The sequence below is a fragment of the Coregonus lavaretus genome, assembly GCF_964263955.1.
Source record: "Coregonus lavaretus genome assembly, chromosome: 4".
NCBI classification, from domain to species: domain Eukaryota; kingdom Metazoa; phylum Chordata; class Actinopteri; order Salmoniformes; family Salmonidae; genus Coregonus; species Coregonus lavaretus.
Window position 1 is genome coordinate 62,078,152 of NC_139991.1, and position 22,000 is coordinate 62,100,151.

A 22,000-nucleotide genomic window follows, 5' to 3' on the forward strand; every position below is an offset into this window, starting at 1 on the left:
AGTAGGTGTACCAAAACATTCAGGGGCAATTTTCTCAAAAGTGGGGTTACAAGTTTATGAACTTTCATTCAAAGCAGAATGACTTTCCCATTGTTCCTCAACTGCAGTGTATGATATACAATTTTCTAGCCTCTACTTTTATCCAATGTAAAAAACACCATTTCAAATTTTGATACTTAAGACCGAATCGAGGCGGTCGGTCACATTTGGTACAAATCCGAACTACAAAATCGAATTGATCCCCTCAAAATTGGTAAATATCACATTTTGGTTTAAACTGAAAAAATAACTTGTACTGACAGAAAAATATGTGTTCCTTTCCGCAATATATATATCCCCCCTCAGAATCCCCATATTACTCAGAGGAGATATTCCCCATCCTTGAGGAAGAGACGTGCCATTTCCAGGCCCAGGGAAATGTGCTCAACTGTGGAGACACAAATGCGAACACAGGAACACTACCTGATCTAACGACTACACGAGGGGACAGCTTTATTACAGGCCCAATTACTGACCAGGAGCTCTATAAGAAACTTCCGGCTGTCACGTCTACTCCTGCTCCTCTACTCCGGCGTTCGACGTTGCCGGTTTAATAACCACCTGTCCTGGTAACCATTGTTACGTGCACCTGGCATGAATCATTATGCACACCTGAGCTTCGTCATCAGGCACACCTAGACTCCATTACCTCACTCATTACCTCCCCTTTATCTGGCACTCCCTTAGGTTCCTTCCCCAGGCAGTATTGTTTCTGTGTTTCATGTCAAGACTCTACTCCTATGTTGTATCGTTCTTTGTTATATTAAACTTACCACTTGATTCTCGACTCCCAGGGTCTACGTTACAGAATATTGCCTCACAGAATAGAAGACAGCTTTTAGCACAATGTCTGGTCACTACGAATATTTGGTGATGCCATTTGGCTTAGCCAATGCTCCGTCAGTGTTCCAGGCATTCGTCAACAAGGTGTTCCGGGACATGCTCGGACGCCAGGTGGTCGTGTATATCGACGACATCCTGGTCTACTCGGCTACCTTGGAGGATCACATAGCTCACGTCAGAGTAGTCCTGGAACGCCTCCTGGCTAACCAACTGTTTGTCAAGGCTGAGAAGTGCCAGTTTCATCAGGAGGCTGTCTCCTTCCTAGGCTACCAAATCAGCCCGCAAGGAGTGAAGATTGACGTCAAGAAGGTAGATGCGGTCAGGTCATGGCCTGTCCCAATCACCATAAAGGGGATTCAATGGTTTTGGGGATTTGCCAACTTCTACCGCCGTTTCATCAGGAACTTTAGCTCCATCGCCGCTCCTCTCACCTCTCTCCTTAAGGGTGGTCCCCATAGGTTGGTGTGGAGTCCATTAGCTGACAAGGCCTTCAGCCTACTGAAGGGACATTTCACCTTCGCCCAATTGCTCAAACACACAGATCCCACAATAACCTTTGTGGTGGAGGTGGACGCTTCAGAGGTGGGCGTGGGGGAAGTTCTGTCTCAACGACAAGGTAATCCACAAAAATTGTATCCGTGTGCGTATTACTCTAAGAAACTGTCCCCTGCAGAGAGGAATTACGGCGCCGGCGATCAAGAGCTCCTGGCGATGAAGTTGGCATTAGAGGAGTGGAGACACTGGCTGGAGGGCGCCGAGGACCCATTCGTCATCCTCACTGACCATCGGAACCTGGAGTACATACGGACAGCAAGGAGGCTGAATCCGCACCAAGCAAGGTGGGCCATTTTCTTTATGAGATTTGACATCACGCTGACCTATCCCCCAGGTTCAAGAACACCAAAGCCGATGCTCTGTCCCGCCTCTACGATTCAGGAGAGGGTCCTGTCCAGAGTGCACCCATAATCTCTTCCTCTCGAGTCATAGCCCCTGTGGTCTGGGACGTAGATGTGGACATTCGACAGACTCTGGAGAGGGAGCCCGCACCCACTACCTGTCCTCCTGAGCGCATCTACGCTCCCACGGGGATAAGGGATCGGCTGCTGACCTGGGAACACACAGTTGTCGTCACTGGACATCCAGGTATTTCTCGTACTACTCAATCTACCTCCAATAAGTATTAGTGGCCTACCTTGGCGCAGGACGTTATTCGCTACGTCAACTCCTGTTCCGTATGTGCTCAAACCAAATCCCCCCGGCACACTCCAGCAGGGACACTCAATCCTGTGCCTCAGCATCCCTGTTCTCATCTATCTATTGACTTTGTCACTGATCTCCCCTCCTCTGATGGTTTCACCACCATATTGGTGGTTGTGGGTAGATTTTCCAAATCATGTTGTTTCATCCCTCTCTCTGGTCTCCCTACTTCTCTCCAGGTCGCTGAGGCACTATTCCAGCAGGTCTTCCAGCATTATGGCCTTCCGGAGGACATGGTCTCCGACCGTGGCCCCCAATTCACATCACGGGTATGGAGAGCCTTTATGGATAAGCTCGGGGTCACGGTCAGCCTCACTTCCGGGTATAGGCCTCAGTCTAATGGGCAGGTGGAGATGATGAACCAGGAGCTGGGGGGGTTCCTGAGGAGTCACTGCCAGGACCGGCAGGGAGAGTGGGCCCGATTCCTTCCTCCACCGGGTTGACTCCCTTCCAGTGTGTTCTGGGTTTTCAGTCGGCCCTGCATCCGTGGACCCCGGGCCAGACCGAAGCTCCTGCGGTGGATGAGTGGTTCAGGTACGCAGAAGAAGTGTGGCGCGAGGCTCACATGAGACTCCAGCGCACCGTCCACCATCAGAAGGAGCAGGCAGACCACCACCGCAGTGAGACTCCTGTGTTCCATCCTGGGGATTGTTTCTGGCTCTCTACCAGGAACCTCCCAGTCTGCCTGCTCTGCAAGAAGCTGAGCCCCCGGTTTGTGGGGCCGTTCAAGGTTCTCCCGGAGGGTCAACGAGGTGACGTATAGGTTACAGCTTCCCAGTGACTACCGTATCTTACCTTCTTTTCATGTCTCCCTTCTCAGGCAGGTGGTTCCTGGTCCCCTGGCTGATGCTGTCCCCCACTACACCCATCCACCCCCTCTGGACATCGAGGGAGGTCCCGCCTATGCCGTCAGATCCCTACCGGACTCCCGATGTCGTGGGGGTCGGCTCCAGTACCTGGTGGACTGGGAGGGGCACGGCCCAGAGGAGCGGTGTTGCCAGGCCCAGCCAATCAGAATTTCTCCCCACAAAAGGGCGTTATTACAGACAGAAATACTACTCAGTTTCATCAGCTGTCCGGGTGGCTGGTCTCAGATGATCCCGCAGGTGAAGAAGCCTGATGTGGAGGTCCTGGGCTGGTGTGGTTACACGTGGTCTGCGGTTGTCAGGCCCGTTGGACGTATGGGACAGCTCCAGTCATCTAACAGCACCACAGAAGGATTGACACATCAAAATCACTGTTCAACACAACCACCCTGGCACATCCACATTGACAATGCTGTGTCACAACACAACGACCCTGACACATCCACATTGACAATGCTGTGTCACAACACAACCATAGAAAAACTGAAGGAACATAGAGAAGTGACTCATGGCATACATACACACACACACACACACACAAGCATGTGCACACACACGGACATGCGTAAACACACACACACACACACACAGAGAGACAAACACACGCACTCACACTTTTCTTTTTTCCTTTGGGATCTCTTGTAGTCCAATTTGTAAGTCGCTCTGGATAAGAGCGTCTGCTAAATGACGTAAATGTAAATGTAAATGTAGTCCAGAATGACTTCCCTCCAGGTATCACAGGTCTGGATTGTGGATATGGCTGGCCATGGGTCTGGAGATGGTTAAATAGGCCAATCTGTGTCACAGTGGGGCAGGGATGGTTCATCTTGTGGCCAGAGCTTGTTGTTACTGACACACACACACACACATACACAAACACACACACACACACACACACACACACACTGGTGATGGAGATTTTATCTGTCAGTGTGTGTCCGGTTCAGGACACACACAAAACATTGTCCAAGGCCTTCACAGAGCACTGCAAAAAAACACCTAGCAGCAAAGTCATCTTTTAACACAGAAAGAAAATCTATCCACTCATTGACTCATTGTCCCCTTCAAATCCAACTTTGAGGCATATTCATGACTGTGGTGTGTGTGTCTATCTGTGTGTGTGTGTGCATGTGCGTGTGTTGCTGCTGCTGCTGTGTGTGTGAGTCTGTGTGTGTGTGTGTGTGCATCCTCTGGATGTGTCAGAGAGTGACATGATTTAAATGAGTATCATTAAAGCCAGGGGCCTCAGGCTTACCCAGGGCCAAACCTCTCTCTACGTGATCAACAACCTATTACCTTTCATCACCCCACGTCTCACCCCACGACTCACCTCATTCACCCAACCACACAGTGACCACCTCTTCTTCTCTCTCTCTGTCCTCTTCCCCTCTGTCTCACCTCTCTCCCCCCTCTTCCCAAACAAACACGAGCCCCGTTTCCTGTTTTAATTGTCCCCTAAGTGGCCCCTGTGCTGGTGGTTTATTATGCAGCCTCTCTCTGACAGGGAGCTGATAACCTCTACTGCTGTGTCCCAAATGGCACCCTATTCCCTTATAAGGCATTACTTCTGACCAGAGCCGTATGGGCCCTGTTCAAAAGTAGTGCACTATATAGGGAACAGGGTGCCATTTGGGACGCAGACCTCTATCGCTGTGAGCAATTAAACCAGCACACCTACCGCTCGGAATGAAGAATCAGAGAAAGGAGGGAGAGGGGGATGGAGGGGGATAAAAAGGAGGGACAGAGGAAGAGAGCGAGAGGGGAGAGAAAAATATAGATTGAGAAGATAGATTAATAGAGGGGTCATTCCACGAAATTAGTCCCTTTTGGGTGGTGTACAGTGCCTTGCAAAAGTATTCATCCCACTTGATGTTTTTCCTATTTTGTTGCATTACAACCTGTAAATTAAATGGATTTTTATTTGGATTTCATGTAATGGACATACACAAAATAGTCCAAATTGGTAAAGTCAAATGAAAAAAATAACTTTTTTCAAGACATTCTAAAAAATTAATAACGGAAAAGTGGTGCGTGCATATGTATTCACCCCCTTTGCTATGAAGCCCCTAAATTAGATATGGTGCAACCAGTTACCTTCAGAAGTCCACCTGTGTGCAATCTAAGTGTCACATGATCTGTCACATGATCTGTTCTGAAAGGCCCCAGAGTCTGCAACACCACTAAGCAAGGGGCACCACCAAGCAAGTGGTACCATGAAGACCAAGGAGCTCTCCAAACAGGTCAGGGTCAAAGTTGTGGAGAAGTACAGATCAGGATTGGGTTGTAAAAAAATATCTGAAACTTTGAACATCCCACGGGGCACCATTAAATCCATTATTAAAAAATGGAACGAATATGGCATCACAACAAACCTGCGAAGAGAGGGGCACCCACCATAACTCATGGACCAGGCAAGGAGGGCATTAATCAGAGAGGCAACAAAGAGACCAAAGATAACCCTGAAGGAGCTGCAAAGCTCCACAGCGGAGATTGGAGTATCTGTCCATAGGACCACTTTAAGCCGTACACTCCACAGAGCTGGGTTTTACGGAAGAGTGGCCAGAAAAAAGCCATTGCTTAAAGACAAAAATAAGCAAACACGTTTGGTGTTCGCCAAAAGGCATGTGGGAGACTCCCCAAACATATGGAAGAAGGTACTCTGGTCAGATGAGACTAAAATTGAGCTTTTTGGCCATCAAGGAAACGCTATGTCTAGTGCAAACCCAACACCTCTCATCATGCTGTGGGGATGTTTTTCATCGGCAGGGACTGGGAAACTGGTCAGAATTGAAGGAATGATGGATGGCGCTAAATACGGGGAAATTCTTGAGGGAAACCTGTTTCAGTCTTCCAGAGATTTGAGACTGGGACGGAGGATCACCTTCCAGCAGGACAATGACCCTAAGCATACTGTTAAAGCAACACTCAAGTGGTTTAAGGGGAAACATTAAATGTCTTGGAATGGCCTAGTCAAAGCCCAGACATCAATCCAATTGAGAATCTGTGGCATGACTTAAAGATTGCTGTACACCAGTGGAACACATCCAACTTGAAGGAGCTGGAGCAGTTTTGCCTTGAAGAATGGGCAAAAATCCCAGTGGCTAGATGTGCCAAGCTTATAGAGACATACCCCAAGAGACTTGCAGCTGTAATTGCTGCAAAAGGTGGCTCTACAAAATATTGACTTTGGGGGGGGGGTGAATAGTTATGCACGCTCAAGTTCTGTTTTTTTGTAATGTTTCTTGTTTGTTTCATAATAACAAAAATATTTTGCATCTTCACAGTGGTAGGCATGTTGTGTAAATCAAATGATACAAACCCCCAAAAAAGCAATTTTTATTCCAGGTTGTAAGGCAACAAAATAGGAAAAATGCCAAGGGGGGTGAATACTTTCGCAAGCCACTGTAACTTGTTTGAAAAAATATGTTTGATTTCATCTAATTTTAACATTCTGTCATGAAGAGCACATGTTCAACTTCTTAAAAAAACATGTTTTCCCATCTCAAGTGGTAAATAAACAGAAATACTACAGTAAATGTCTATTGAGTGCCAAATAAAGTAACAGGGTTGACCGTAACAGGGTTAACAATTTAATCTTCAACCAGCCATAAATCCCCTTGTGACAGAGGGAATGGAAGCTGGGAGGGGAACTTGAATGCACGCTTCACAAAAAAAATGAAATTGTAAAATGTTTTTATAGTGTGTCTATCTATGGGTAACATGGTTAACGTGTTATGCTCGACCCACTCAGTTTTCCACCACAAAAATTGCCAAAAAGAGTATAACCAGCTTACCTGTTATTACATTATGATTTGACTATTAGATGTTCATTCTTTCTTTTGGAAGAAATATTTTAAAAGGAATAGTTTCACCATTTTAAAATGAGAGTTCAGTTCACGTAACAGGGTTGACCTTAAAATGAGGGACAGGTTCTTCTTTAAAATGAATCACTAATCCCATGAAATAAATAATAATTTAAAGAAATTACTTTGTTGAAGCAACCAAATAACTAGGGCTTTACAATGATGGTGAAAATTTAGAGAAATCTTGGGATTAAGTTGGATAACATTTTCCTAGATGTCACAGAGTGCACGGAGGGACATGGCAAAATGTTGAGTTTTGGCACTATAGCAAGTCTTTATTCATATAAAAAACAGATTTATAGAACTTTCCATGTGGTCAATATTAAATGGTACTTCATTTAATATAACAGCCTTTTCAAATGCAATATTTGTGCACAATTGCTATATAAAATATCAAAGGGACGCAAAAGGCAATCTTTTAATGGAACGACCCAGAGAGTGGAAAGCGAGAGAGAGCAGAGAGAGAGAGAGAAGAGAGAGAGAGAGAGAGAGAGAGAGAGAGAGAGAGAGAGAGAGAGAGAGAGAGAGAGAGAGAGAGAGAGAAGAGGGCAGGGAGAGAAGAGGGCAGGGAGAGAAGAGGGAAGGCCGTAGGACCTTTTTTATGGTTATTCAAATGGAAATCAATGCTAATGATTGGGGCTATTCATGCTGCTTGGTGATAAGGAAACAACCCTCAGAGGATGCAAGGTGCCGAGGTGTTTGTGTGTGTGGTGCGTTTGTGTGAGACTCCAACTCAGTTACCGATAAGGCGAGTAGCCGGAACGGAGAATGGACAACGTGACACCAGTGTGTCTACTACTGTATCTAGGCCCATTAAGCCCTGGTCACAATTAAAGACTTGGCTATTGATTATGAACCAAGCAGCAGTGGACTGATGACAAAACGTTCACTAAAGATGTCCTCCCTACTTCCTTATCATATACAGTAGTTCCAAAACACTCACTAAGCAACAGAGCTAAGGTCTAATGCAGGTATACCTGGATCAATCAAATACTTTGAGTGCTTGGATCAATCAAATACTTTGAGCACCTGAATCAATCAAATACTTTGAGCACCTGGATCAATCAAATACTTTGAGTGCTTGGATCAATCAAAAACTTTGAGCACCTGGATCAATCAAATACTTTGAGTGCTTGGATCAATCAAATACTTTGAGCGCCTGGATCAATCAAATACTTTGAGCACCTGTATCAATCAAATATTTTGAGTGTTTGGATAAATCAAATACTTTGAGCACCTGGATCAATCAAATACTTTGAGTGCTTGGATCAATCAAATACTTTGAGCACCTGAATCAATCAAATACTTTGAGCACCTGAATCAATCAAATACTTTGAGCACCTGTATCAATCAAATAATTTGAGCACCTGGCTCATTCTGCTTCTACCTTGGGAGCCATAGGCCATGTGGGCAGATCGGTGTGGCTTCTGTTCAAAGACTGACTCAATCTGGTTAACTTCCAGGCCCTAGTGTTATTGCGATAAAACAGCCTTGTGTTGGATAGATGTAGATTTAAATCCAGCTGTGGCTCTCTCAGCTCTCTCATGCCCTGCGTCCAAATGACTCTATTGAGGTACTCATCCAGCTGTTATAGGGGGCGATTGACATAGTAAGATAAATAAATATCGACTCTCCCCTTTTTACATTTACATTTAGGCCTACATTATAGTAATTTAGTGGTGCTTTTTTCCTGAGCGACTTTGGTTTTAGATGCCCATTGTAACAACACAATCATAGTCTGGTGTGGTTTTAATGATGATTACAAAACGTTTTAAATGAGCAGCTATCAGGTGTTTAAATACGCAGAGGGGCTGTTTTCAGCTACAAAGAGATCCACCATTTTGTGGGTTTGCTGAATAAATATGTTTACTCTAGCTGTTTACCTCCATGTGGTACTAGTTTCTGCCTGGCTGCAACGCACCCCAGCCCCAGACTCAGCCTAGTGATAAACAAAGCAGGAAACTATTGAAAAGGAGTATGGTGGAGATCAAACAGTTTTATTTCTGAAAGAAGGGGCCTCTTTCTCTGACTCCTCCGGGAGTAGTGCTCCAGATTCCCATATCCCATCATTCCTTTTTTTTTTCACTCGTGGTCTTTTGAAATATTTAGTGATTTTAGCTAGCTATCTCCCCACAATACACACACATGCGCAGTTACACACACACGCACACATGCACAAACATTTAAGACATTTTTGTGCTACCTTTTCAAAGCATCAATCAGTCAACATGTGGACTTGGAGAGGCTGTCCCCCAGACCAGACTACTTCAGATCTGCCATCTCACCATAATGCTCATCCCAAGAAAGTCCTTCTCAGAACCCTCAACTCTACCCTTCATTCCCCTTCACCGTATCCTAATCCTCAGGTTCTCTTTCAGTAAACCGCCACCCTCCACCCCCCAACCCCTAAACCATCACCACTAGCACCACTACAACTCCCTTGGGTTCGTCTCTCTGCCTTCCTCTCTTCTGTCTGCTCCACTTTCATCTAAAGAGGTGAGGAGTGGGAACAGAGTTGCTGCCTTCAGATCATTAAATGCTTGCAGGCTTTTACAGGAAAGCCGATGGATTAGCTGTTATTGGGGGAAATGTCAGAGGGGCCAGACTGCAGTCACCCAAAGACACTTTCAGAACAAACACTACAAGGTAAAGTTCAAAGCAAATTGAATCAAAAGAACATTGACCTCCTGCTGTTGTTGCTGAGAGACTGAAAAGTATTACGACACAAAGTACTGTTAAACGAGAGAGAAACAACATGTTATACAAGACCACGACAGATCAGCCTGACATGGCTGTTTGTTACAGTGTTATGTACAGTACATCACAGAGACCCCTTAACTCACTGCCTACAGCATGTTATAAAAGATCACAATCGTTCAAGCTCGATATGTTATTTAGTTAAGTGTGTTATATACAGTACTCGCACCATCATAGGGACTCATTAACTCAATGCCTCAAACTTTTACTAACAGCGTCCAAGAATAACCCTGCAATCAGCAGCAACACACACTGACAGGCATATGCGGCCTGTAGTATTAGTAATCCTCATGCATATCTTTTGATCCATAAAGACGAGAGAGGGGAATAGACCAAGCAGGATGTCTGGGAGAGAGAGAGACAGAGCGAGGATGCCACAACCACAACACCATCACACACCCCGAGACACAGAGGCGTGTACACAGTTTTGACGTCAACATCTCTCAGCACTCCAATTCCACTCTATTGGCCTTAATTTCCTGGCTTGGTACCAGGGAAACTGTGTAGGCTATGCCAGCTGTATATACTGTAGGGTATACAGCTTGTGCCTGGTGAGATTTCATGTACTGTAAATTGTGACGACATGATGAATCATTCTATGCCCCAAATATCTGCTGGGATCTATGCCTACGGTTACTCAACATTGATATGATATGACACTAGCATGCTTCATTGCTACATTGAATCAGAGTATTGTAATCTCTTCCAGCCTCAGAGGCAGTAGTTTCAGTTTCCAAAACATACTCCTTCTCCTCTTCTTTCATTACATTTATATTTTAGTCATTTAGCAGACGCTCTTATCCAGAGCGACTTACATTCAGTGCATTCATCTTAAGATAGCTAGGTGGGACAACCACATACAGGGGTGCTGTGGGATTATGTAAGATACTATTTGAAGAGGTAGGGTTTCAGATGTCTTCGGAAGATGTGCAGGGACTCTGCTGTCCTAGCTTCAGGGGGAGGTTCGGTTCCACAATTTGGGTGCCAGGACAGAGAAGAGCTTTGACTGGGATGAGCGTAGGAGTTGGAGGGCCAAGAGACCAGAGGTGGCAGAACGGAGTGCTCGGGTTGGGGTGTAGGGTTTGAGCATAGCCTGAAGGTAGGGAGGGGCAGTTCCTCTTGCTGCTCCGTAGGGAAGTACAATGGTCTTATAGTGGATGCTTCAACTGGAAGCCAGTGGAGTGTGCGGAGGAGCATCCTCCTCCATCTCCTTTACCCCTCTGACAAGGGAAGAAAAAGGGGACATTCACACAACTTACAGGGTTTCTGGAAGAATTACACCTTCAATATTGGAAGATCAAGGTAGCTTCTCAGTCAGTGAGCTGTGAATCGATTGTGATAGATTCGACTCTCGATTCAGTGATCAACTAAATTTCCACTTGCTGTATTTGGGGTGATATGATCTTTGGTTCTGTTGCTATGAGCATACAATTTTCCTAAAGTATATAACATGGTCTGGTCTTTAGCTAGACTTCATGATCTACCTTCCCACTTACAGTAAGTCAAGAATAAATACGCCAATGTGTGACATTACTTTAGCTGGACATTATGAGCGAAAGTACTTCTTAAGTCAGACTTAAGTTGAATACGTCAATGTGTGATGTCACTTCCTGCTGAGCCGGTGGTGAGCAACCTCCTCCTGACAGACCATTTAGTTGATCACTGAATCAAGAGTTAAATCTATCACTAAATGTTTGCTCTCTCCACGGGCAGTCATACACTCCAAATGATTCAGATTCTGCTATTTAAAGCAGTAGTTGTGTGGTACTTAACTGTATTTAATGTGGCATTAGGTAAGCCATGTTCTCTGAAAGCAGATATATCCATTAAGTTAACAGCTCGACAGTCACAGGGAACATTTCTTGAAAGTTTTTTCCGATTACATCATTATGATAAACAGAAGGAGAGAGTGACAGAAGAAAAAAGAAGAAGAAGAAGAAAAAGAAGAAGAAGAAGAAGAAGAAGAAGAAGAAGAAGAAGAAGAAGAAGAAGAAGAAGAAGAAGAGAGCGAGAGAGAGAGAGAGAGAGAGAGAGAGAGAGAGAGAGAGAGAGAGAGAGAGAGAGAGAGAGAGAGAGAGAGAGAGAGAGAGAGAGAGAGAGAGAGAGAGAGAGAGAACTTAACAGAGATTGAGAGAGCTATAAAGAGAGAGAAAGCTGAGAGTTTGGGATAATGATTGCTAATGTAAGTCAGAGGCATTCTGTTGTTGTCCTCTCCATTGTTTGTCCTAGCAGTTCTCCTCTCCTCTCTGATCAGCCATGGCCCTGTGGTCTGTCTCAGTCTCAATCACAATGAAGACGAGCTGCTCACTGCTCTGCTTTCTCCAAAGCTCTCTCCAAAGCTCTCTCCTCTGTCTCCCTACAGGATCACCATGGCTCACTGTCACAGAAGTGCAGGAGCCTAAATGAACACACACACCAATGGACCTCTTTCCCTCACACACACACATACACACACACACACACGCACGCACAGACACACAGATGCACATGTATGCACACACATACAGACACAGACACACACAATCTTGCTGGTACCAACGCACGCTTGGACACACCACACACAAACACACGCGCGTTGTTTACGAAGCATGTGATGAATACCTTCTTATTTGAAGGTATTACTGGAGCCTATATACTGACAGTGTGACGTTACTTCAACACAATAGAGTGGACTGGAGATGAAACACCAGTGACACATACATTCCACTCCCACAATCAATCATTTTTCACTCTGATCACTCGAAAGTGTTATTAATGCCTTAAATAATCAGGCTTTAATGAACTTAATGACAATATAAAAGAGTAATGACACAGGCGTGTACAGCAGTGCAGTAGGCTATGTGTTGGTACCCTTCTGAAGAATGAGTCATATTGTGTTTCTGCTCTGGACACCTGAGGGACACTATAAGACGGCACCATTACTTTTGGTGCCACATACAGATGTAGGATCTTAATTTAAGTCAGTTTCCTAAAGCAGAAAAATAATCCTGCAGCAACAGAAATTTGAATTATTATGTGGATTATAATTAATGGACATTTTTGTAGGGGTTAATACATTTTTCGTAAGGGAAAATCAAGTCTGAAATGTCAAAGTGGATATTACAAACTTCAGAAGCCTTTTTAAACCTCAAATACACTACACATTTCAGGAAAGTTATTCTGCAACATGGTAATCAAATTAAGATCCTACATCTGTTCTAACACCATTGAGTTTTGGAGTGCCTCCTAAATGGCACCCTATTCCCTATGGGCCTTGGTCAAAAGTAATGCACTTGATAGGGAATACAGAGAAAATATTGACATTTCTGTTCTAGAGGTATGGAGGTTTAATAGAGTGAAAAGGAAGCCTATTTATTTACACTCAAATATCAAACTAATCTGTAAGAATTCGCTAGTGAGGACATATTACTGCATGAATCAGTCCTGTTCTCTTCTCCTCCACAGCTTTTCCTCATCTATCGTTCATTCTCTCGTTTCACACACTTCTCACCATATAATATTTTGCTGACTGGAGTGGCCTTGATAATAACATAATATCAACTGGACTTTAACCTCTCCCATAGGTGTACTATGCATTGAAAATCTATGTCTATAACAATGAAAAATTGCTACTTGTATTCTATTCTCAGAGTATTTCATGTAAGAGCGGCCCAGTGGCCATACGGTATATCAACAGCCATATACCAACATACTAACGTTAATCCTAAGAATTATTAAGATAAATACTGTGTGGACAGAGAGCAATGCTAGGCAAAGAGAGGGCCAAAACCGGATAGTGAAGGGACAGGTTTAAACCAAAGAGGCCTACCTCTTGAGAAAGAGGCCAAAAGTGTTTGGTTATATAATGCTTTTTCAAATGCTTAAAGTGATTCACATTGTTTGGGAGAAACCTTTGTGATCCACTGCCAATATGTAGCGCCCACCTGAGCTCGAAAATTATTGCATAATTAGAGGTAAGACATCATACCCTAATGCCCTCCTCCTCCCCTCCCTCTTTTCTTTCCTACAGCTCTATTTTATAGCATACATCCTGACATAAAGACTGCAATAAAATAAAATGGCCATCAATTTGAAAATTAGAGCTGGCATTTCTCGCTGTGCTGTTCCCATAATAAGCATTTATGTGAAACGGGAGAAAAATGACAACCAGCCTCTAAGGGCCTCCCTCCAACATTATTATTAATTTTAGATCAAAAACACAAATGCTACCCATGAGGCAAAGCAAAGCAACAGTTATTCCGTGACATTTGGGGAAGTGGAGGGGGAGTTTAAACCATTAAACTGCTCCATACAGACAAAACTACTTTCAAAATAATGGGCTTGAGTGAATAAATTTCTCCTCACCATTACCAGTGAAAGCAGAAATACTATACTGTAGATGTGTAAGGTGAATCCAGGTGAAAGCTATGATCCCTTATTGATGTCACTTGTTAAATCCACTTCAATCAGTGTAGATGAAGTGAAGGAGACAGGTTAAAGAAGGATTTTAAAACCTTGAGACAATTGAGACATGGATTGTGTATGTGTGCCATTCAGAGGGTGAATGGGCAAGATAAAATATTTAAGTGCCTTTGAACGGGGTATGGTGGTAGGTGCCAGGCACACCGGTTTGTGTCAAGAACTGCAACGCTGCTGGGTTTTTCACACTTAAGTTTCCCGTGTGTATCAAAAATGGTCCACCACCCAAATGACATCCAGCCAACTTGACACAACTGTGGGATCCCTGTGGAATGCTTTGACACCTTGTAGAGTCCATGCCCGACGAATTGAGGCATGTTATGAGGGCAAAAGGGGGTGCAACTCAATATTAGGACGGTGTTCCTAATGTTTTGTACACACAGTGTAGTTGCTAATGAAAAAAATATGTTTTACTTCTGCTGTTTTTCACCAGGCTATTGTTCATTACATAAAGGTGTCAATGGGAACAAACAGAACAAGGGCAATATAATAGCCAGGCTGCTCTACAACCTGTTCACAACAAAAACATCAACAACTTCCTTCAGTTAGAGTTAGAACATGACCTCTGTGTGACCTTTGGTTGTGAACCATGGCTTTAGGGTGAAAACCAACATCCTGTAACTCTGAGGAGGTACAGAGCAATGAGACTCAGTACCGCCCTCTTTCTCACCCCCCCCCCCCTCTCTCTCTCCTCTCTCTCTCTCCCCTCTCTCTATTTCTTTCTTTCTTTCTTTCTTTCTTTCTTTCTTTCTTTCTTTCTTTCTTTCTTTCTTTCTTTCTTTCTTTCTTTCTTTCTTTCTTTCTTTCTTTCTTTCTTTCTCTCTCTCTCTCTCTCTCTCTCTCTCTCTCTCTCTCTCTCTCCCCTCTCTCTCACCCCCATATCTCCTTCACTCCCCCATCTATTTCGCACTCTGCCTGCCCACATCTGTCTCTTTTGTTCTTGCTCTCTCTCCCGCTCTGCCTACCCGATCTCTCTCTCTCGCTCTCTCTCTCTCTCTCTCTCTCTCTCTCTCTCTCTCTCTCTCTCTCTCTCTCTCTCTCTCTCTCTCTCTCTCTGTCTCTCTCTGTCTCTCTCTCTCCACCTCTCTCTTTGTCTTTCTCTCTCCCTACTCCCTCTCTCCATCTCTCCACTTCAAAGCCACTCATATCTCCCAGAATGCAGCTGTGTTTGGGCTAATTAAGGTTTGAGCACTCTGCTCTCAAACCCCCCACATCCTGTATGTGAGCGGGGCCAGATGATTCACCAGTGTGTGTGTGTGTGTGTGTGTGTGTGTGTGTGTGTGTGTATGTGTGTATTCGTAAATCAGAGATGGAGTATTAAATATCATAAATAGATAATAACCCAACCAAGATGGAAACCGGGGAGCCGCCTCCAAACTCCACACCACACACTGACTAAAAATAGGCTTGGCTAATGAGAGAAACCACATGCACACACACAAACATAGAGACAACAATCGTGCTACAACATAGCAGTTCTATGACCACAGTTACAGTACCACAATAAAGCTCAACGTCATTCAAAGCCTACAGGTGGAGAACTACATCTCCACTCTGACTACATCATCATCAGAGCCCCTGGCAGTGAGTCATCATGTTACCTCCCATGACCTCTTCATTACACAACTTAATGGTCCACTCACTTTTATTGGCCAATGTCAAGGCTGAATGAAAGGTGGAAACAAGTGGTGGAGAGTGGTGATAGTGGATGAAGGTACAGTAATAGAATAGTACAGATCTGCATTTAATAAAACTGTTAATACAGCGTGTTGCCTGCAATTTAAATTGTGTAGTGGTCCCTTTGGTTCCCTTTGGTCACTTCAGAATAGATCCGTGCACAAATACAAGTGTCTCTAATTACGCCATTTCTTAAAACACGACCTGTCGCCTGGGACTCCCGTCGTTCGGCAAGAGAGAGAGTGAGAGACTTTGTGATTAGAAACGCTATATACAGTTGAAGTCGGAAATTTACATACACTTAGGTTGGAGTCATTAAAACTCGTTTTTCAACCACTCCACAAATTTCTTGTTAACAAACTATCGTTTTGGCAAGTAGGTTAGGACATCTACTTTGTGCATGACACAAGTTATTTTTCCAACAATTGTTTACAGACAAGATTATTTCACTTATAATTCACTGTATCACAATTCCAGTGGGTCAGAAGTTTACATACACTAAGTTGACTATGCCTTTAAACAGCTTGGAAAATTCCAGAAAATGATGTCATGGCTTTAGAAGCTTCTGATAGGCCAATTGATATAATTTGAGTCAATTAGAGGTGTACCTGTGGATGTATTTCAAGGCCTACCTTCAAACTCAGTGCCTCTTTGCTTGACATCATGGGAAAATCTAAAGAAATCAGCCAAAACCTCAGAAAAACAATTGTAGACCTCCACAAGTCTGGTTCATCCTTGGGAGCAATTTCCAAATGCCTGAAGGTACCACGTTCATCTGTACAAACAATAGTACGCAAGTATAAACCCCATGGGACCACGCAGCCGTCATACCGCTCAGGAAGGAGACGCGTTCTGTCTCCTAGAGATGAACGTACTTTGGTGTGAAAAGTGCAAATCAATCCCAGAACAACAGCAAAGGACCTTGTGAAGATGCTAGAGGAAACAGGTACAAAAGTATCTATATCCACAGTAAAACAAGTCCTATATTGACATAACCTGAAAGGCCGCTCAGCAAGGAAGAAGCCACTGCTCCAAAACCACCATAAAAAAGCCAGACTACGGTTTGCAACTGCACATGGGGACAAAGATCGTACTTTTTGGAGAAATGTCCTCTGGTCTGATGAAAAAAAATATAACTGTTTGGCTTTAATGACCATCGTTATGTTTGGAGGATATAGGGGGTTGCTTGCAAGCCGAAGAACACCATCCCAACCGTGAAGCACAGGGATTGCAGCATCATGCTGTGGGGGTGCTTGCTGCAGGAGGGACTGGTGCACTTCACAAAATAGCTGGCATCATGAGGAAGGAAAATGATATGAATATATTGAAACAACATCTCAAGACAAATTTGTGGGCAGAACTGAAAAAGCGTGTGCGAGCAAGGAGGCCTACAAACCTGACTCAGTTACACCAGATCTGTCAGGACGAATGGGCCAAAATTCACCCAACTTATTGTGGGAAGCTTAAGGAAGGCTACCCGAAACATTTGACACAAGTTAAACAATTTAAAGGCAATGCTACCAAATGCTAATTGAGTGTATGTGAACTTCTGACCCACTGAGAATGTGATTTACATTTACATCATTTAGCAGACGCTCTTATCCAGAGCAACTTACAAATTGGTGCATTCAACTTTTTTTTTTTTTTTATGGGGAGGTGGGGGAGGGGGGGGGGGGGGGGGGGGTAGAAGGATTACTTTATAATATTCCAGGTATTCCTTAAAGAGGTAGGGTTTCAAGTATCTCCGGAAGGTGGTCAGTGACTCTGCTGTCCTGGCGTTGTGGGGGAGCTTGTTCCACCATTGGGGTGCCAGAACAGCGAATAGCTTTGACTGGGCTGAGCGGGAACTGTGCTTCCGTAGAGGTAGGGGAGCTAGCAGGCCAGAGGTGGATGAACGTAGTGCCCTCGTTTGGGTATAGGGTCTGATCAGAGCCTGAAGGTAAGGAGGTGCCATTCTCCTCACAGCTTCGTAGGCAAGCACCATTGTCTTGTAGTAGATGCGAGCCTCAACTGGAAGCCAGTGGAGTGTGCGGAGGAGCGGGGTGACATGAGAGAACTTGGGAAGATTGAACACCAGACGGGCTGCATCGTTCTGGATAAGTTGTAGGTGTTTAATGGCACAGTTAGGGAGCCCAGCCAACAGCGAGTTGCAGTAATCCAGACGGGAGATGACAAGTGCCTGGATTAGGACCTGTGCCGCTTTCTGTGTAAGGTAGGGTCGTACTCTGCGAATGTTGTAGAGCATGAACCTGCAGGATCGGGTCACCGCTTTGATGTTAGCGGAGAACGACAGGGTGTTGTCCAGGGTCACGCCAAGGTTCTTTGCACTCTGGGAGGAGGACACAATGGAGTTGTCAACCGTGATGGCGAGATCATGGAGTGGGCAGTCCTTTCCCCGGAGGAAGAGCAGCTCCGTCTTGCCGAGGTTCAGCTTGAGGTGGTGGTCCGACATCCACACTGATATGTCTGCCAGACATGCAGAGATGCGATTCGCCACCTGGTTATCAGAAGGGGGAAAGGAGAAAATTAATTGTGTGTCGTCTGCGTAGCAATGATAGGAGAGACAATGTGAGGATATGACAGAGCCAAGTGACTTGGTGTATAGAGAGAATAGGAGAGGGCCTAGAACCGAGCCCTGGGGGACACCAGGGGTGAGAGCACATGGTGCGGAGACAGATTCTCGCCATGCCACCTGGTAGGAGCGACCTGTCAGGTAGGATGCATTCCAAGAGTGAGCAGCGCCAGAGATGTCCATTTCGGAGAGGGTGGAGAGGAGGATCTGATGGTTCACAGTATCAAAGGCAGCGGATATGTCTAGAAGGATAAGAGCAGAGGAGAGAGAGTTAGCTTTAGCAGTGTGGAGATCCTCCGTGACACAGAGAAGAGCAGTCTCAGTTGAATGACCAGTTTTGAAACCTGACTGGTTTGGATCAAGAAGGTCATTCTGAGAGAGATAGCAGGAGAGTTGGCTAGAGACGGCACGCTCAAGAGTTTTGGAGAGAAAAGAAAGAAGGGATACTGGTCTGTAGTTATTGACATCGGAGGGATCGAGTGTAGGTTTTTTGAGGAGGGGTGCAACTCTCGCTCTCTTGAAGACGGAAGGGACATGGTCAGTGGTCAAGGATGAGTTGATGAGCGAGGTGAGGTAAGGGAGAAGGTCTCCGGAAATGGTCTGGAGAAGAGAGGAGGGGATAGGGTCAAGCGGGCAGGTTGTTGGGCGGCCGGCCGTCACAAGTCGCAAGATTTCATCTGGAGAGAGAGGGGAGAAAGAAGTCAAACATAGGGTAGGGCAGTGTGAGCAGGACCAGCGGTGTCATTTGACTTAATAAATGAGGATCGGATGTCGTCAACCTTCTTTTCAAAATGGTTGACAAAGTCATCCACAGAGAGGGAGGAAGGAGGGGGAGGAGGAGGAGGATTCAGCAGGGACGAGAAGGTGGCAAAGAGCGTCCTAGGGTTAGAGGCAGAGGCTTGAAATTTAGAGTGGTAGAAAGTGGCTTTGGCAGCGGAAACAGAGGAAGAGAATGTAGAGAGGAGGGAGTGAAAAGATGACAGGTCCGCACGGAGTCTATTTTTCCTCCATTTCCGCTCGGCTGCCCGGAGCCCTCTTCTGTGAGCTCGCAATGAGTCGTCAAGCCACGGAGCAAGAGGGGAGGACCGAGCCGGTAGGGAGGATAGGGGACATAGAGAGTCAAAAGATGCAGAAAGGGAGGAGAGGAGGGTTGAGGAGGCAGAATCAGGAGATCGGAGGGAGAAGGATTTAGCAGAGGGAAGAGATGATAGAATGGAAGAGGGGAGAGTAGCGGGAGAGAGAGAGCGAAGGTTGCGACGGCACATTACCATCTGAGTAGGAGCAGAGTGAGTAGTGTTGGAGGAGAGCGAGAGAGAAAAGGATACAAAGTAGTGGTCGGAGACTTGGAGGGGAGTTGCAGTGAGATTAGTAGAAGAACAGCATCTAGTGAAGATGAGGTCAAGTGTATTGCCTGCCTTGTGAGTAGGGGAAACGGTGAGAGGGTGAGGTCAAAAGAGGAAAGGAGTGGAAAGAAGGAGGCAGAGAGAAATGAGTCAAAGGCAGACGTAGGGAGGTTAAAGTCACCCAGAACTGTGAGGGGTGAGCCAACCTCAGGAAAGGAACTTATCAAGGCATCAAGCTCATTGATGAACTCTCCAAGGGAACCTGGAGGGCGATAAATGACAAGGATGTTAAGCTTGAATGGGCTACTGACTGTGACAGCATGGCATTCAAATGAGGAGATAGACAGATGGGTCAGGGGAAAAAGAGAGAATGTCCACTTGGGAGAGATGAGGATTCCTGTGCCACCGCACTGACCTGGAACTCCACGTGGGTCATGCACGCAGGGACCACCAGATTAGAGTGGCAACAGCCACATGGTGTGAAGCGTTTGTATGGCCTGTGCAGAGAGGAGAGAACAGGGATAGACAGACACATAGTTGACTGGCTACAGAAAAAGGCTACAATAATGCAAAGGAGATCGGAATGAAATGAACTAAACATCTGGGAAAGCGAGAGAGCGGGGCCTCCCTCACTTACGTTTCACTGAAACACTCAAATATAACTCTCCCAACTTCCACTTTAGAAATTATAATTGTTGTAAACTACAGCGGTTCAATGTTTTCAAGGAATAGACTCTAACTTAGTTTATTCAGCTAGCTAACTTGGTACAGTATTCTTCCGTGAAAACCGTCCAGGGCACCGAATCCTATGACGCCATAGCCAACTAGCATGCCACTCTCCAATAACACGGTTTAGCACCAATACTCGGTTACAACAAACCACCAGTGTGTTAACACACCAAGCAGATCATTCGTGTCCGTGTCTAACGTGGTGTAAAGTTTTGGGTTAGTTTTGACAGTTTGAGTGAGTATGTCGTCAATTTATCCAGCCAGTTAGTTAGCTAGAATAGTTAGCATACTAGCTAGCCATTGCTTTCTGCCAATGAACCAACCCCTCCTCCCACGGCACGAACACACAGAGAGAGCCAAGCTAACGTTAACTAGTTACCCATGTCCCGAATTCCTTTGAACGACTCTGGTTACCAGTATGTAAAAACAAAACACAAATAATTGTAGGTTATAACTTACCCTTAGTAGCTACTGTTAGCCAGTTAAGTGCAAAGCTAGCCACTGAATCGATTCAGCCAGTTCGCGTCTGTCCCAAAGGGAAATAAAGCATCTCCAAATATTAAAGCTAGGTCGTTGCAGCTATTGTTTAGTTAGCTATCCAGGTAGCAACAAGCTAGCTACATTTCGAGTACAGTAGCTAATAACTACCTAACGTTAACATTTCAGATAATGAGGTTAGAAAAACAGCTGAATGGTAGGTAGCTAGCTGGCATAATTACAGGTACTCTTAAGCGTGAAATAACATTGAAAACAACTATCCACAGTTGCTAATAGTTACCAGTAGCTACCCGCTAGCTAGTCCAGGTAGTGGGTTAGCTAGCCCCGTGCTTCACCGGGCTCAGCCGAATACAATACTTACAATAATTACCTACAATAACCTACAATAACTACCTAGATAAACTACCTACAATACCTAACTACAATACCTACCTACAATCTAAATACATGGTTTAAGATTTACTCGACACCATATACAGTGGGGGAAAAAAAGTATTTAGTCATCCACCAATTGTGCAAGTTCTCCCGCTTAAAAAGATGAGAGAGGCCTGTAATTTTCATCATAGGTACACGTCAACTATGACAGACAAATTGAGAAAAAAAAATCCAGAAAATCACATTGTAGGACTTTTTATGAATTTATTTGCAAATTATGGTGGAAAATAAGTATTTGGTCACCTACAAACAAGCAAGATTTCTGGCTCTCACAGACCTGTAACTTCTTCTTTAAGAGGCTGTAGTGTATTAAGATTATGATGGTGTTAAATGTTTTTTTAAGTGGAACTGAAAGAATGTTGATTTTAGTATCAAGAGGGAATGTTTTAGTGTAACGTCACATACAACAGACAGGAAGTGTGTTGCAGACAGGGGATTGGACCGTAGAGGGAGCCACCCACATTTTGGGAGGTTATATATACTGGGGGAAAAACGACGGAGGGGCAGAAAGCATTGAGATTCATTTGGGACTGCTTCTCCGGACTTCGCGTGTCTGTACCTTATGCTGTAACCTCGTGATTTTTAATAAAAGCCTTTGAACACGGTGCAGCTTAAGCAGACTCTTTGGTTGACAGCAATAGCCACCAGCAGCCGACGCGACAC

At 44.9% G+C, this 22,000-nt stretch overlaps 1 protein-coding gene across 1 annotated transcript in view; it reads right to left on the reverse strand.

Annotated features, from left to right (window-relative positions):
* Window positions 1–10,837: 10,837 nt before the first annotated feature.
* Window positions 10,838–22,000, reverse strand: part of LOC311127504 (fibrinogen C domain-containing protein 1-B-like) — a gene marked incomplete at its 3' end in the record, with an annotated part of 349,982 nt that continues 338,819 nt past the window's right edge. The window contains exon 8 of the mRNA XM_084159327.1: window positions 10,838–10,845. Within this exon, the coding sequence (XP_084015453.1) occupies window positions 10,838–10,845 (8 nt within the window). The remainder of the gene's footprint in view (window positions 10,846–22,000) is intronic.